Source organism: Camelus bactrianus, chromosome 17 (assembly GCF_048773025.1).
Source record: "Camelus bactrianus isolate YW-2024 breed Bactrian camel chromosome 17, ASM4877302v1, whole genome shotgun sequence".
Lineage (NCBI taxonomy): Eukaryota > Metazoa > Chordata > Mammalia > Artiodactyla > Camelidae > Camelus > Camelus bactrianus.
This window is the reverse complement of record NC_133555.1, coordinates 4,910,901-4,925,910: the sequence shown is the minus strand read 5'-3', so window position 1 is coordinate 4,925,910 and position 15,010 is coordinate 4,910,901. Positions and strand designations below refer to the sequence as shown.

Genomic DNA, 15,010 nt, shown 5'->3' with positions numbered 1-15,010 from the left:
TCAATGTTTTTTTTGTTTTTTGTTTTTTTACCCTGGACCATCTCTGTGAGGACAGATTAAGTAACCTGGTCTAAGATCGCTGAGCTGAGCTGTGTCCATGAACGTAGCAGGGGCCCCGGGAAGGGCCAGGGGAAGGCCAGCAGGTCCCTGTGTCCTTTCACATGGCCTTTATTGCCCACCCAGCTGGGAGAGACCTGGAGCCCGGGGGTGACTAACGTCCCAGAGCATCTTGGGAACCTGACAGAAGGTCTGTGGTGTTTCTGGACCTGGTCATGCAGGGCACGGGGGTTGTGTTAGGACTGTGAGACCTGAGAGCCCAGGGATGGGCCCAGTGGTGCTGCCCTCTTGCTTCAGGAAGGCCTTTCTGGGGCCAGCACAGACTCTGTGACACAGTGTCCCTTCAGAGGATGGCTCTCTTGGCAGGATTCTCCCTTGGAGCCTCAAAGTGAACCTATTTGTCAGAGGCCACAGTGGTGAGAGGATAGGGATTTGAGCCTCAGCTCTGCTGTTTATGAGCTGTGCGTCCCTGGCTGAGTCATCTTATCTATAAAGACACCACAGTGTGGCAGGGATTTAAGAGTCACTTTTGAATGTGACACAGAATTGGCACTTGGTAATTCCTGTGACTGAGTGAAGGAGTGACATCTCAGATGGTATTTTCAGCATGAGAAGCTTTAATTAGTCTCTTATATGAAATTGATTACCCACAAGTGCCAAGAGCTTACCAGAAATGTTAATGGTGTGAACAGGGTTTTGTCCCCACCAGGTCGTAAATCGTGTTCTCAGTTTCAAACAAATAACAACACATACTCATGTGTGTACCCCCTGTAGGCTTCTGAGCACTTTATTTCCTTTAACTCATTTAATTGTCACAGCAACCCTCAGGGAGATGCTGTTTTTGTCTTCGTTTTTCAGATGAGAAAACAGAGGCACAGAGAGGTTAGGTAAACTGCCCAGGGTCACACAGCTAGTAAATGGCGGAGCAGGGATGCCATCTGGGAAGTCTGGCTTCAGAGGCGGAGCTTGGCACCCCTGCGCTAAACCATGTGGTGCTGATGGGTGGCTAAGGGGAAGTGCTTCCCTGGGTGAGGAGGCCTGCCATCTAGCTGAGGACGCAAGGACCTAGACTTGCGGAGGGATTCTAGTCCGCTTAAAGCAGTTGGGAAGGCAGACTTTTGGGTAAAGTGCTTGGGAAACAGTTTGGGTGCTGAAAGGGTGGGAGGGGCCCCACTTTGGCACTGCCCACCCTCTGCCTTCCTGCCCATTTTCAAAAAGACACAGTATTTTATATTCTTATTATATATTTTGGCAGTTATTATGACTTTGTATTTTGTGAACCCCCCCCCACCTTTTAACTATTTTTTTGCTGAACTTTAAAAAATCAAATTTATTGATGTTTAATTTACATACAATAAAATTTACATGAACCTTTTTGTAATTTTTGACAAACTTATACGCCTATGTAACCACCACCACAGTCGGGTGACACGTCTGTCACCTGAAAAGGTAAAGATTTCCTTGGGGCCCTTTATGCTCAAATCCTCCACCACCCAGGCCCAGGCAGTCAGGGGTCTGTTTTCTGTCATTACAGATTCCGTTTGCATTTTCCAGGGTTCCCTATAAATCCAACCATCTTTTTTTGTTTTATTTTTAAATTTTTTAAATGTATTTTTATTGAGATATAATTGACATAAAACATTGTGCGAGTCTAAGGTGTGTATACCATGTTGATTTGATAGATTTATTTTTGCATTGTTAGTGTTGGCCAGCCCCTCCATTGTGACCCATAACTGTCAGTTCTTTGTGTTGAAAACAATTAAAATATAGTCTCTTAGCAACTTTGAAGTTTGTAATACAGTATTGTTTTCTGTGATTACTGTGCTCTGCATTGGCTCTTCGGGACTAATTTATCTACAGTTCCCAGTTTATACTCTTAAACGACATCTCCCCAGTTCTCCAACCCCTCAGCCCTTGGAGCCATCATTCCATTCTTTGTTTTTACAAGTTTGGCTTTTTTCAGATTCCGCATATGGAATATTATACAGTATCTGCCTTTCTCTGACTTACCTCACTAATGCCCTCAAGGTTCATTCTTGTTGTTGCTAATGGCAGGACTTCCTTCTTTCTCATGGCTGAGTAGTATTCCACTGTGTATCTACAACGCAGCTTCTTCGTCTGTTCATCTGTTGACAGACACTCAGGTTGTTTTCCTGTCTTGGCTCTTGTGAATAATGCTGCAGTAAACATGGGAGTGCAGAGATCTTTCTGACACCCTGCCTTCACTTCCTTTGGATATATACCCAGGAGTGGAATTGCTGGATCAACAGGTAGTTCTCTTCTTAGTTTTTTGAAGAAGCACCATACTGTTTTCCACAGCGACTGAACCAATTTGCCATGTCCGTCAACACGGCACAAGGGCTCCCTTTTTTCCACATCCTCGCCAACGTTTGTTACAATCTTTTTGATGCTAGTCATTCTGACAGGTATGCGGTCACATCCCACTGAGGTTTTGATTTCATTTCCCTGATGATTAGTGATGTTAAGCATCTTTTCATGTACCTGTTGGCCATTTGGATGTCTGGACAAATGTCCGTTTAGTTCCACTGCCCACTTTTTAATTGGATTGTTTAGTTTATTGTTTGTTTTTATTGTTGTGGTTGTTACTGAGTCATATGAGTTCTTTATATCTTTTGGATAGTTACCTCTTATTTGACATGGTTTGCAAACATTTTTTCCCATCCCGTAGATTGCCTTTTTATCTTATTAGTGTCTTTAGCTGTGCAGACACTTTTTAGTTTGATGTTTTGCTTTTGTTGCTTGTGCTTTTGATGTCACATAAAAAGAACCACTGCCAAGCCCAATGTCAAGGAGCTTCTTCTGTATCAGGTTTTTGGTATCAGGTCTTATATTTAAGTTTTTAACCCATTCTGAGTTAAACGTGAGTAGTGCAAGCTAGGGGTCCAGCTTCACACGTGGTTATCCGCTTTTTCCACCACCACCTGTCGAAGGGACTATCCTTTCCCCATTGAGTGTTCTTGGCTCCCTTGTCAAATGTTACATCGACCATAAATGCAGAGGTTTATTCCTGGGCTCTCTGTTCTGTTCCTGCTGGTCTGTGTGTCAGTTTTTATGCCAGTACCATACTGGCTTAACCACTATAGTTTGTCATATAGTTTGAAACCAGGAAGTATGATGCCTCCAGCTTTGTTCTTCTTTCTCAAGATCGCTGTGGCTATTTGGGCTTGGGCTTTTGGGGGCCAAATTTTAGAACTTCTAAGTGATATATTGAGTACTTCTATCTGGCTTCTTTTCTTCAGTAAGTTTTTGAGATTTTCCGTTTTGTTGCATGGATCAGTCATTTGTCCTTTTTTATTGCTGAATAGTATCCGATTTTATGGGTGTCTCATACTTGTTTGTTCACTCATCTATCGATGAGTATTTGAGTTGTTTCCAGTTCAGAGCTGTTAAAAATAAAGCTCCAGTGTGTGTCTGTGTAGTAAGTCTTTGTGTGGACATACGTGTTCATTTCTCTGAGTGATTACCTAGGACTGGAGTTGCTGGGTCATTATGTAAGTGTGTATCTAATTTTTAAGAAGGTGTCACACCGTTTTTCAAAGCATCTGTACCATTGATTCCCATCGCAGTGTAGAGGAGTTCCGGTTGTTCTGCGTCCTGGTCAGCACTTAGAGCTGGCAGTCTTTTCACTTTTGGCCATTTGGGCGGGTGTATGGTTTTTATTTTGATTTTCTGATGACAGCAGATGTTGAACATCTTTTTCATGTACTCACTTGCTGCCGGTATATCTTCTTTTGTGACATTTCTTTCATATCTTTTGCCCATGTTTCCATTGGGTTATTTATCTTCTTATTGAGTTGTGAAGAGCTCTTTATATTTTCCAGACCGACATAAATCCTTTGCCAGATACACACATTGCATACATTTTCTCCATACCTTCGGCTTACCTTTTCATTTTCTTAATGTTGTCTTAGAGAAAAGCTTCTGAATTTTGGTGAAATTCAGTTTATTAATTTTTTTATTTTGTGGTCCATACTTTTGGTGTCTTAAGAATTCTTCGTCTACCTCTAAGTCTCATTGTTTTTTCAAATGTTCTTTTCTAAAAGTAGTTTTTTGCTTTTACATATATGTCCATGATTCATTTTAGTTAATTTCTATGTGTGCTTTGAGACAAAGGTCAAGGTTCACTTTTCTCTGTATGGGTATCTAATTGTTCGAGCACCGTTCGTTGAAAAGACTCTCCTCTCCCCGTTCATTTACCTTGGCACCGTCGTTGAAAGTCATCGGACATGTGTCCGTGTGGGTCCGTTTGTCCCTCTCTGTCCTTTTCTCCCCTTGCCTCAGCACCGTGCTCTGGGGTTCCTGTAGCTTTGTACAAAGTCCAGGGGTGGCTTCGGTCTCGCCCCACCGGCTCTGCTAGTCGGGCCTGCAGGGGGCTGCCCGCCTGCGGGGTACGGAGTCCTGGCCCTGCTGACGGCGCAGGGCAGCTGCATTTGCATATTTACAGTTTCAGAATTCTCTCCTGGGAGCCAGGCAGGCCTGTGTCTGTTTAGATCCTGCGTTCGCTTTACGCTGGCGCCCCGAGCTCTCGGCTCACCTCCTTCCCGTCTGCCCCTCTCCAGCTCTGACCCCAGAAGCCCTTTGAGGTAGAGAACAGAAACGCCAAAGTGTCCACCTTTTTATGGGGCACTTTTCAGAAAGTTTTCTAAGGAACTGAAAGGAAGGACTACATAATGGAAACCATTTTGCAGCCTCCAGCACGGCCATTTATCTCAATAACCATTTCATTTAAAATGTGGGCCAAACATATAAATCATATCTTGAAAGAAAGTATGTTGGTGCCACAGAAATTGCCCTGGATTCTTACCACCTAATTTGAAAAACGTGTTTTGAAACTGGGAAGAAAGCAAACGAGCCTGGGGCCTGGCCGCCCTTCTCCCACACGTCCCCTTCCTTCACGTCGTCCCCAAACAGACCCCCGCTGCTCCCCAAACCAAACGAAGCGGAGGCTGACGCGTGGGACACACGGCCTGCTGTTGGTCACTCGCTGCGGCTCAGATCCTCCCTCCTGTGCGTGGCACTTGGTGCCGGGAGCCGAGAGCCCGCGGGCTGCTCCTGCTGGCCCTCGGACTTGCTGACCCCCCACAGCAGAGCTCAGGGGCCCCTGTATGTAGGCCTTAGACACTCCTAGTGCTGGTGGGCATTGGGTGTGCCCAGGGGGACAGCGCTGAATACCGCAGGGCCCTGAGCCCCGGTTAACAGTCAAGTAGGGCGGCGTGGGCAGCGGGCCTGTGGGCTGGGACTTCCAGGTCTTCCATGTAAACCTCCCTCGGGGGCCCTGGTTAGACAGCGGCACCCCCGCCCCCCCGGAGCCGGAGGTTTCTTACTTCCCTTCTCGTTGCTCCCTGGGAGGCAAGAACAAAAGAAACGGAGTCCCTGTGCATGGGGGTGGGGCCGGGGGGTGGGCGCTGACAGCCGCCCCCCCACCCCTGCTCCCTGAGGGCATCAGTACCCCTCCGTCTTTACACCATATTTTTTTTTTATCATGAAAGTCATATGTGAGCATTGAAAAAAAATTCTAAAAAGATAAATCTCACACCCGTGATGCCACCGCTCGGAGGCCATTGATCTGATTTGCTTTTTACTTCTAGCCTCTTTTTTCTATCATGGGTGCCTGTCACCAGGGTCAGACTGAACATACAATTGTTTTCTCTGTTCATTTCATACATTTCTGATTATTTTCTCATATCTTTAAGACTTGCTTGAAAGCCTGTTTAACACCTGCCTAATACTCCCTCCTGTGCACGGCCAGGCTCTCCAGCCCCGTCTCCCCGCGGTGTCGGGAGGACAGGACACTGCCCCGTCTCCAGGTGCTCTTTTCTGGCCCAGGGGGTGGCTTGAGCGTCCTGCCAGCCGAGGTTATACCTTCTCCCCCTGCTGCCAGGTGCCTCCGCCCCAGCCTGGGAGGCCCGAGCAGCCCGGGGGAGGTGGCAACACGCAGTGCGTATGGGGGGACTGTCACTGGGGGTTACCAGCCGAGGTCTGCGCCTCCCGTGGCTGCTCTCATCAGCCTGCTCTCCACCGCTTCCCTCCTGTGCCCTCTTTAAGGTGACGGCCCCTGGCACCACCTCCAGGGCCTCCTGCCCCTGTGTCTGTGCTTCCCATGTTAGCTGTGTTCTTTGTGCCTGGAGCAGTGAGGTGAGGAGCCGCCTCTGAGTGCAGGACTGGCGTGTTGGCCTGTCTCTTTCCCTAGTTCTGAGGCATGAGACCGTTTTCTTCAGACCCTCTTCTCTTGTCAATTGGAGCCCAGAGCATCTCTTGTGGGGGAGCAGGGAGGATGAGGGGGGCAGAGGCCCCCAAAGGGGGTGTGTAAGCTGCCTGTGTGCGCGGCCCAGACCCTGCCTCCTCCCTCCGTGTGCCTTTGCTCAGCTGTTGGGGCTTCAGCCAGACACAGGCGTCCCCCCAACCTTGCCCGGGGAGAGGCCTGGCTCCTGCCGCTGCTGAACCAACATAAAGCGTTCATTCCCTTCCTCCTCTCTCTCTCTCACCACTGCCGCCCCGTGTGCTTTGTGTAAGTCAGTGCTTCCTGCCGGCTGCCTTGGCCAAGACAGTTTCTTTCTAGTGACTTCGTTCCTGGAGCAGTGGGGCCATGGGGCAGTGAACCCAGGACCCTGAATTAGCAACTGGCACTTGTGGGGTGGGGATGGGAGAGGCTGGGGAGTTCTCCACCAGAAGACTCTGGAGCTCCAAGTGGCCCCAGAAGTTGTGCCTCCGTCCTCCTCCCCTTCTCTGGCCTTTAGCTGCCTGCTGTCTGGAAGACTGAGTTTGGGGCTGGGGTTCCCTGAAGAGGGGCTGGGCCTTAATCCCACTCCCACGTCTGGCACCCGGCAGAGGCCAGGCTAGAGGGGGTCGTGGGTGTGGGGGGGGAAGGGTGGAGGGGCAGGTGGGCATCTTTCAAAAGGGAGGCACAAAGTAGTGGTGCATCAGAGGGGCGTGCAGACCCCTGCTGATGGGGTGCTGGGGGATCATTTCATCTCCCCTGAAGAAGGGTGGAAGGCAGGTGGCTGGAATCCAGTGAGCCTGAGGGAGTCATGGAGGGGAGCCTGGAGAGGTTGCAGGGCCAGGGCACAAGGGTCTAGTGGCCCAGAACTCAGCATAAATTGCACCCTTCCTGTGTAAACAGCACCAGAGGGGCCCTGGAGACCCAAAGAGCCGGCAACAGACCTGTTCTCTGCTGAGCACCTAGAGCTGCAGAGGGGCCTCCCTCCTCGGGGTCCCAGCCCAGGGTCTCCACCCAGGGACCAAGTGGAGGCCCACAGGAATGCCCGGGGCCTGGGAGGGGGCTTGCCCATAGTCTGGCTGGCAGCCTGCCCTCTGTCCTCCGCACTCTTTCTTCTTCCTGCCAGGCCACCTCCTCCCCTTCCTTCCTGTCCATGACTCCAACCTGGCACGTCAGGGACCAAGCACAGGCACACAGTCCACTGGCCGGGGGAGCCCCAAGCCCCGCCTTCTCCCTGGGCCTCAGCCGTGATTGGGCCCCTGTCCTGAGCAGCCCTGCTTGGCCCGGCCCTCCTGTACGCATGTGTCTCTCTGGCTGAATCTGTTTGGAGCTATGTTCTGGGTGCCTCCTGTCCCCTTCCTCCTCTGGTCCCAGAGGCCTGGAAGTGCTCATCAGGGCTCACTGACTACCAGACCCCAGCCACTCATTGTTACCCAGAGGTTTGAGGAAGGTCCTGACCACCTGGACAGGCAAGAAATGAAGGACCCCCCCCCCCCACCCCACACGCCTAGCGCTGCTCCAGTAAATGAGTAAGGGAACGAGTGAACAGACATGAGTGAATGAATGAATGGCTATGGTAGGACCCACCTGAACACACACCTTCACTGTTCCCCCAGGTGAACAGAGCCCTGGCTGGGAGTCTGCTGGGGAACCCAGCCGGGTGTCCTCACCTGGACCCCTCTGCTCTCGGTCCTTCCCAGTAGAGAACCGTACCTGTGAGGACCCCAGCAAGGAGGTGTGGGGAGTAGCGCTGCTCAGAGGCCCAGAGAGGTCTGGGTATTTCCACTTTTACCTCAAAAAGTAAAAAGACATGCCAAAAGCAGTTCTCCAAAACTGTGGTATATTTTTAATGTTTACATTTAACAAATGAACACTTTTAACACACACGCAAATATAATTGTGCCATTTACAGGATAATTACAGTGTTTAAAAAGGAAACCCTTAGTCTGTGGCAGGCTGCAGGCCATGTGGTCCATAAATGGGACACTAGTTTGAAACTGAATGACAAACGGCTCCTCTGAAACGCGTCCGTCTGGCGGGGGGAGTGGAAGGAGGCCCTCTGGGTGTGTGTGGTCCAGTGCTCAGGCTTCTCGACCCCTTGGGATGAGCCCTGGTGATTGGAAGGTTCCCCTTCCCCCCCTTTGAGAGTGGTGGCCCTGGCCTCATGGTCCTCACACCTGCACCGGCCTGGGGGCCGCGGCGCCTCCTCTGGACGGGCCAGCGCCGCTGCAGGGTGGCGGCTGGGGGAGGACAGAGGGGCTCCGGCCAGAGACTGACCAGGGGGCCAGGCCCCCAGCCGCCTCTCCTAGGGGAGCCCAAAGCCCGAGCTGTGGGGCAAGAGCTGAGGCTCAGCCTTCTGAACGGGGTTGGAGGATAGAGAAGGGGACCCTGGGGGCTGGGACCGGCTGGCCTGGCCATTTAGTGCTCTGGTCACCTGTGTTCCCACGTGTGCCGCTGGCCCTGGGGCCGCTCACTATGCGCCAGCCTAACAGAGTGTCGGTCCAGGAAGCAGGCTTCTGCCCTTCATTGTTTTTTAGAAGGAATTATGCTCAACAGTAAGGAAGTGGTAGATAAAGTGGAAAAAGCCTCTGCTCTCGCCCTTACTAGCTTGGTCTCCTTGACAGGTTACATAATTTCCTCTGCACTTGAGTGGCCTGCTTTGTAAAAGGAGACAGTCACACCAGGGTCCTCAAGCTGAGTGCAGGCAGGTGTTTGGCCAAGTAATATTCCACTGCAGGGACTAGACCACATTCTCCGTTCACCACTTGGTGGACATCGGGTTGTTTCCGCTTTGACTATTACGAATAGCGCTGCGAACACGCATGTGCGGGTTTTTATGGGGACGTGGGTTTTCACTTTTCTCGGGCATACACCCAGGAGGGGAATTTCTGGGCCATCTGGCGACTCTGTGTTGAACTTTTCGGTGATCTGCCAGACTCTCCTCCACCTTGGGCTGTGCCACTGTACCTTTCCAGGAGCAACGCATAAAGGTTCCAGTTTCTCCAAATCTTCACCCACACTTGTTACTGTCTTTTTGATTGAAGCCATCCTAATGGGTGCAAAGTGTCATCTCCTGCTGGTTTTGATTTGAATTTTCCTGATGCTTAATGATGATCAAATATCTTTTCATGTGCTTTTCAGCCATTTATCTGTCTTTTTTTTAGAGAAGCATCAAGTCACCCCCTTACCCATTTTAAAACCTGTTTCTTCTCCTTTTGTTACTGAGCTGTCAATGGTCTGGATACAAGGGTCTCGACAGATACGCTGCAAATGTCTTCTCTTTCTCCGAGCTGTCGTTTCACTTTCTTAATAGTGGCCTTTGCACAGGAGTTTTTAAATTTTGATGAAGCCCCAAACTTTAATTTTGAAAAGCCCCCCCTTTTGCTTTGTTGCTGTGCTTTTCTTTTTCTTTTTCTTTTTCTTTTTCTTTTTCTAAACATGTAGGACATTTACTCGATTCTAACGTGAAAAGCTGTAGTGCGAGCAGCCTCTTCTCGAGCCACCCCCACAGGTGGCCATTCACACTCGTTTCTGCCTTATCATTCCTGTTTATTTTTGCAAAATTTAAAAAGAATGGGCCTCCTGGGTTGAGTTCTGCCTGGTGTTTCCAAGCTTTCTCCCGGGGGTCTTAGCACTGCTGCCCCGCCGGTGGCACAGGAGGGTGCCGCTTCCCCTCAGCACCTGTGTTGTCAGGCTCCGGGGGGTTGCCAGTCCGAGAGGTGAGAAAATGTTCTGTGTAGCCTTTTTTTAAAAATTATCTTTAAGGTACAGTTTACATACAGTAAAACACACCCATTTAAAGTGTGTGTTTTGGTGAGTGTGACAAATGATCTACCTTTTGACACCACAGACTAAGCCCCTTCTAGACTTCACGTTCATGGATGTTTGCAGCGCACAGCCCTCCGTGAGAGACTCCGGCTCCGCCCGGCGGGGCCGAGACGCACCCACGGTGCCGGGTGCCTCCGTGGTCGGTTCCTTTGACGGCGAGTGCGGCCCACTGCACGGATGTCACTGTTTCTCTCTGCCTGTTGGTGGACATTGAGGCTGAGACTAGTGTGTGCCAGTTATGAATAAAGCTGCCACGAACATCCTTGCAGCCTTCCGCAGACCCGTGACCGTGTCCCTTTGGGGTGCGCGGGTACAGCGCACGTGGACCGCAAGTCAGCAGCCGTCCTGGCACGGTGGCGGCGCCGGCGACGTGCCCGCCAGCAGCTGCGGGCGGGCTCCGCCTGCCTGGTGTCTCCAGCCTTTTTCATTCTGGCCGTTCTAGAAGGTGGGGTGCGCTGTCTCTTTGTGGCTTGGATTTGCATTTCCCTGAAGACTAAGAATACTGAGCATCTTTTCAGGTTCTTTTTTATTTTTATTTAATTGAAGCTTAGTTGATGTACAGCGTTTCAGGTGTACAGCAAGGTGATTTACATAATATATATTCTTTTTCGGATTCTTTTCCATTATAGGTTATTACAAGGTACTGAGTATAGTTCCCTGTGCTGTACAGGAGGACCTCATTGTTTATCGGTTTTATGTGCTAGTGTGTTATCTGTCAATCCCAAGCTCCTAATTTATCCCTCCCCCACCCCCTTGCCCTCTTGGTAACCGTAAGTTTGTTTTCTATGTCTGTGGGTCTGTTTCTGTTTTGTAAATAAGTTCATTTGCATCGTTTTTTTAGATTCCACATGTAATGATATCATATGGTACTTGTCTTTCTCCGACTTCATTTAGTGCAGTCTCGCTCCACCCGTGTTGCTGCAAATTTCAGGTTCTTACTAGCGCTGTATCTCCTCCTTTGTGGAGTGTCTGTTCAAATCTTTTGCTTTTTTTTTTTTTTTTTTTTTTTTTAGATCAGGTTATTTGTCTCATTACTCTTGAGCTGGAAGACTTCTCGGTTTATTCTGGACGGGTCCTCCTCCTGCGCATGTGTTTTCTCCTAGTCTGTGGTTTGCCTCTGCATTTTCACAGCGGTGTCTTTCAGAGACCATTTTGAATCTTGGGTCCTAAGAAATTTTAGCGTTTGTCTTATTCTGAGTAAGGCTGAACACCTTTTCTTAGGTAGAAGGGCTATTTGCTTAGCTTTTTCTGCCAACTGACCATGTCTTTGGCCGGTGGTGGTGTTTTTTAATCAGTTTATTGGTCTTTTTTATTTTTAAGAGCTCTTTGTTGGGGGGTGAGCCCTTGAGGGTGTGTTCTTCTCTCTTCCCCTGTGTGCCATCAGTCTTTCCAGCTTTGCTCATACTGGTTTTTTTCCATGAAAAATTGCTCATGTGTGTTCTTACATAATCCAGTGTATCTGTTTTTTATTGTTTATAGATTTGGGGTCATAGGCTCTCTACTCCCATAAAGAAACTCACCCGTGTTTGCATCTACTATTTGAATGGTTTCATTTTTCACATTTAAACCTCTGCTCCATTTGGAGTTGATTCTGATACACAGTGAGGCATGGAATCAATTTTACTTTTTTGCAAATGACTCTCCAGTTGTCCCCAAATCATTTGTTTTAAAAAGCCCATATTTTTCTAATGATCTGAGATCACGTTCCCGAGACCTGTATTATTAAAACACTAAATTTCCATATGTATTTGGACGTTCTGTTCTGTCCCATTTCTGGACTCCTTTGGCTCCACTGGCCCGTCTGTCTGTGCAGGCACTGGCACGACCCTTGGAGTCAGACTTTGACATGTTTAAACGCGTCGCGGGGGGACCTCCTCACTGCTTTCTTCACATACTCAAAAGTTCTCTTAGGTGTTCTCGCTTATTTCTCTTTCCACATAAACTTTAAAACCAGCTTGTCTAGCTCTAGGAAAGATACTTTTTTAAAAAAAAATTGAAATTGTGTTAAATTTATATATTTACTTGGGAACAGCTGGCATCTTTACTGACACTGAATTGTCCTGTGCAGAAGCACAGGCTGCTTCCCCACTCACCCCAGTGTACTTGTTGTGTGATTCTCGTGAGGACTGGCGTGAAGGGTTTGGTTCATAAAGATGTACGTTTCATGTTAGTTTGATTCCCCAGTAATTTATCTTTTGCTCTTAGAACAGGTTCTGTCTCATGTTTTCTAACTGGAGAGTGCTTGTACACAGGAGGGCTATAATTTAGTGTTACTTTCGTACCTTACTGTCTCGATACTTTTCATTGTATTCAACTCAGCATTTATTTTCTTGGGTCTTCTAGGTGTACTTGTGTGTCATCTGTAAAAAGATCATTTCTGTCTTCCTTAGGGTATGAACATTTTCAAAGCTTTGTGTTAAGTATTGCCAAATCTCCTCTTTTAAAAAACATGGTACCAATTTATACTCCCCTTGGAAGTGTTTCAGCATACGCTTGCCAGCACTGAGTATTAACATTTTAAAAATATTTGCCAATTCCTTACAACCTTCATTCGTAAAGAAAACATCCCTAGGCCCCCTCTCTGCCAGGTGCCGTGCAGGGGGCTGAGGGCCCAGCAGGGAGCAGGCCAACCTCAGCTCCTGGGAGTCCACAGTCTATAAGACGAGACTTAAGTTCTTTTTCTTCCCTTCAACTTTATTAAGGAATGGCTGACAGATACAAACTGTATATATTTAGGTTGTACATGTGATTTTTTAAAAAAGGTATACAATGTGGTGAGTTAATATACATACACATTGTGAAATGATGACCACAATCAAGTTAATTAACACATCCATCACCTCGTGTGCCTTTCATGTGTGTGTGGTGTGTGTGTGTGTGTGTGTGGTGAGAACACAGGATCTACTCTCAGCAAATTTCAAGGATACCGTACTGTGAACTCTAGTCACTGTACTGCACACTAGCTCCTCACAACTGCTCCTTCTTACGACGGAAAGCCTGTACCCTTGGGCCATCTCTCCACCCCCTCCAGCTCCTGGCTTCCACCCACCTCCTCTCCGGTTCTACGGATTGGCTTTTTTAGATTCTGCATGTTAAGTGAGATGATACAGTATTTGTTGAGGCGGAAGTTTCTGGAGGTCTGCGGCAGCCCAGGCAGCCTTCTTATTCATGAAACCCCTTCCTGCTGTGTGATCCCAGGCTCGCTGACTCGCCTCTTGGAGCTGGTTTCCAGCTGCACCGCACAGGCTGCCGTGAGGCGTGAAGGAGGGAGCGTCCACACCGCACGTGGCAAAGGGAGGGCTCCGTGAAAGTGCTTATTGATGAGTGTGAGAGAATAAATGAACTGCGCCAGCGAGCCCTCTGGCGGCCCTCTGGCTCCGACCAGCAGAGCTGCAAGTGCATCAGGTGCAGCCTCGGTTGGAAAGGCAGCCCCTCCCCCCCGCCCTGCACAGCGAATCCCACCCGAGGGGGCAGGCCCAGGGGTCTGTCTCAAGCCAGGCCCAGGATGAGCTGGGTGGGGGGCCAGCGCAGAGGAGCGCAGGGCCCGCCTGGCCACACTTGGGCTGCTGGGCCCCAGACCCGCCGTCCACACCGTCTCTGTTCCCGCGGGCATCTGGACCTTTGCTCTGTGGTCTCATCCAGTGTGCCTGGCCAGTAGGGGGTATGTAGGAATTGGGGTGTGGGTGAGAGGCACAGCGGCCCCAGGTGGCTAGTCCTCAGGAGAGAGGAAATTTCCTTCTGTCTCTCTGACTTTGAAAGCCAAGCTGCTGTCGATATTTACCTTGGCCAGGCCTCCCCGTCTCCCCGGGCCAGCCTCGTGTAAACATAGTGTTCCTTCCCTCGGCTCTGCTAGTGTTGAGGTGGCCTTTTGCAACCAATTCTAGGAATTTTTGAAAGTCTTTAGGCGTAAGTTCAAGGACCAGCCCCCTGGACGCCCAGGGTGCAAGGAGCCCCGGGGGGGCCTCTGCGCTGGCATTGGGCTTTCTCCCGGGGGGCGCATGCCGCTGGTGGCCCGCTGGGCAGGGCCGCCTCCACTTCACAGCGATGCTGTGGGGGCGTGTTCACCCCCCCAGGTCAGACCCAGAAGTCGACTCCCCAAGGACACGCACTGGGGGACAGACGCGGGATCTGGAGGTTTCCCCCAGCCTGGCCTCGGCCCCCATGGGGCTGGTGGTGCAAGGGCTCACTCTGCGGGGCGGCGAGGTCAGCGCCACCGCAACTGGGGCGGGGCCGGCCGCGGCACCCTGGAGGTGAGGCGACGTCCACCCGCCCTTCCAAGTCCCCGCTCGGCCCCCGGCTGGCTCACTCACCAGTGAGGCCTTGTGACTCCACGTCTCTGAGACTTGGTTTCCTCAGACAAGAAACGCGGTGTCGGCCCCGAGTGACGGGGGAGCACAGCCTGGCTCTGCGGTGGGAGCTGAGCTCCGCAGGCCACACTGAACGTCTCCCCTTCTCCACGCAGATCTGGGACATGAGCGACGATGAGACGGTCTGACAGGCCTCGCGAGGCCCACCCCTCCCCGGCTGCCCGCGCAGGGGCTCGGCGTCGCCGGCGCAGGACGGCCGCCCCAGGACCGGTGATTTGGGCCCCGCGCCTCTCCAACCGTCGGTCCCCTCCGCTCCACACCCCGAGGCCCAGGCCCCCCTCCGCTGCCTGGGAGCTCCTGGTGTTCCCCATTTCTTACAACTCACCATCTCACCAGCTCTGAGCTAAATAATAACCTTGGCTTTGGCTTTGCCATTGATATGGGACTTGGTTCCCTCCACGAGCCGTTCTTTTTTCCTGTTGTCACAAGTGTCTGGTCATCAAGGTCTCAGGCGCCTTCTGGCCTTGACCCCCATGGGGTGGCAGGCCAGGGAGAAGCCCGCCCCACACAGACCAGATGA

General features: G+C 50.5%; 1 protein-coding gene across 2 annotated transcripts in view; it reads left to right on the top strand.

Moving 5' to 3' along the window:
- Positions 1–15,010, top strand: part of ATG7 (autophagy related 7) — a 308,165-nt gene that overhangs the window by 281,744 nt on the left and 11,411 nt on the right. The window contains exon 21 of one of the 2 annotated variants that reach the window (XM_074344328.1): positions 14,586–14,868. The exons of the other annotated variant lie outside the window; for it this stretch is intronic. Within the exon in view, the coding sequence (XP_074200429.1) occupies positions 14,586–14,618 (33 nt within the window). The 3' untranslated portion in view covers positions 14,619–14,868. Of the gene's footprint in view, positions 1–14,585; positions 14,869–15,010 lie in introns of those variants that run through there. 2 annotated transcript variants of the gene reach the window in all.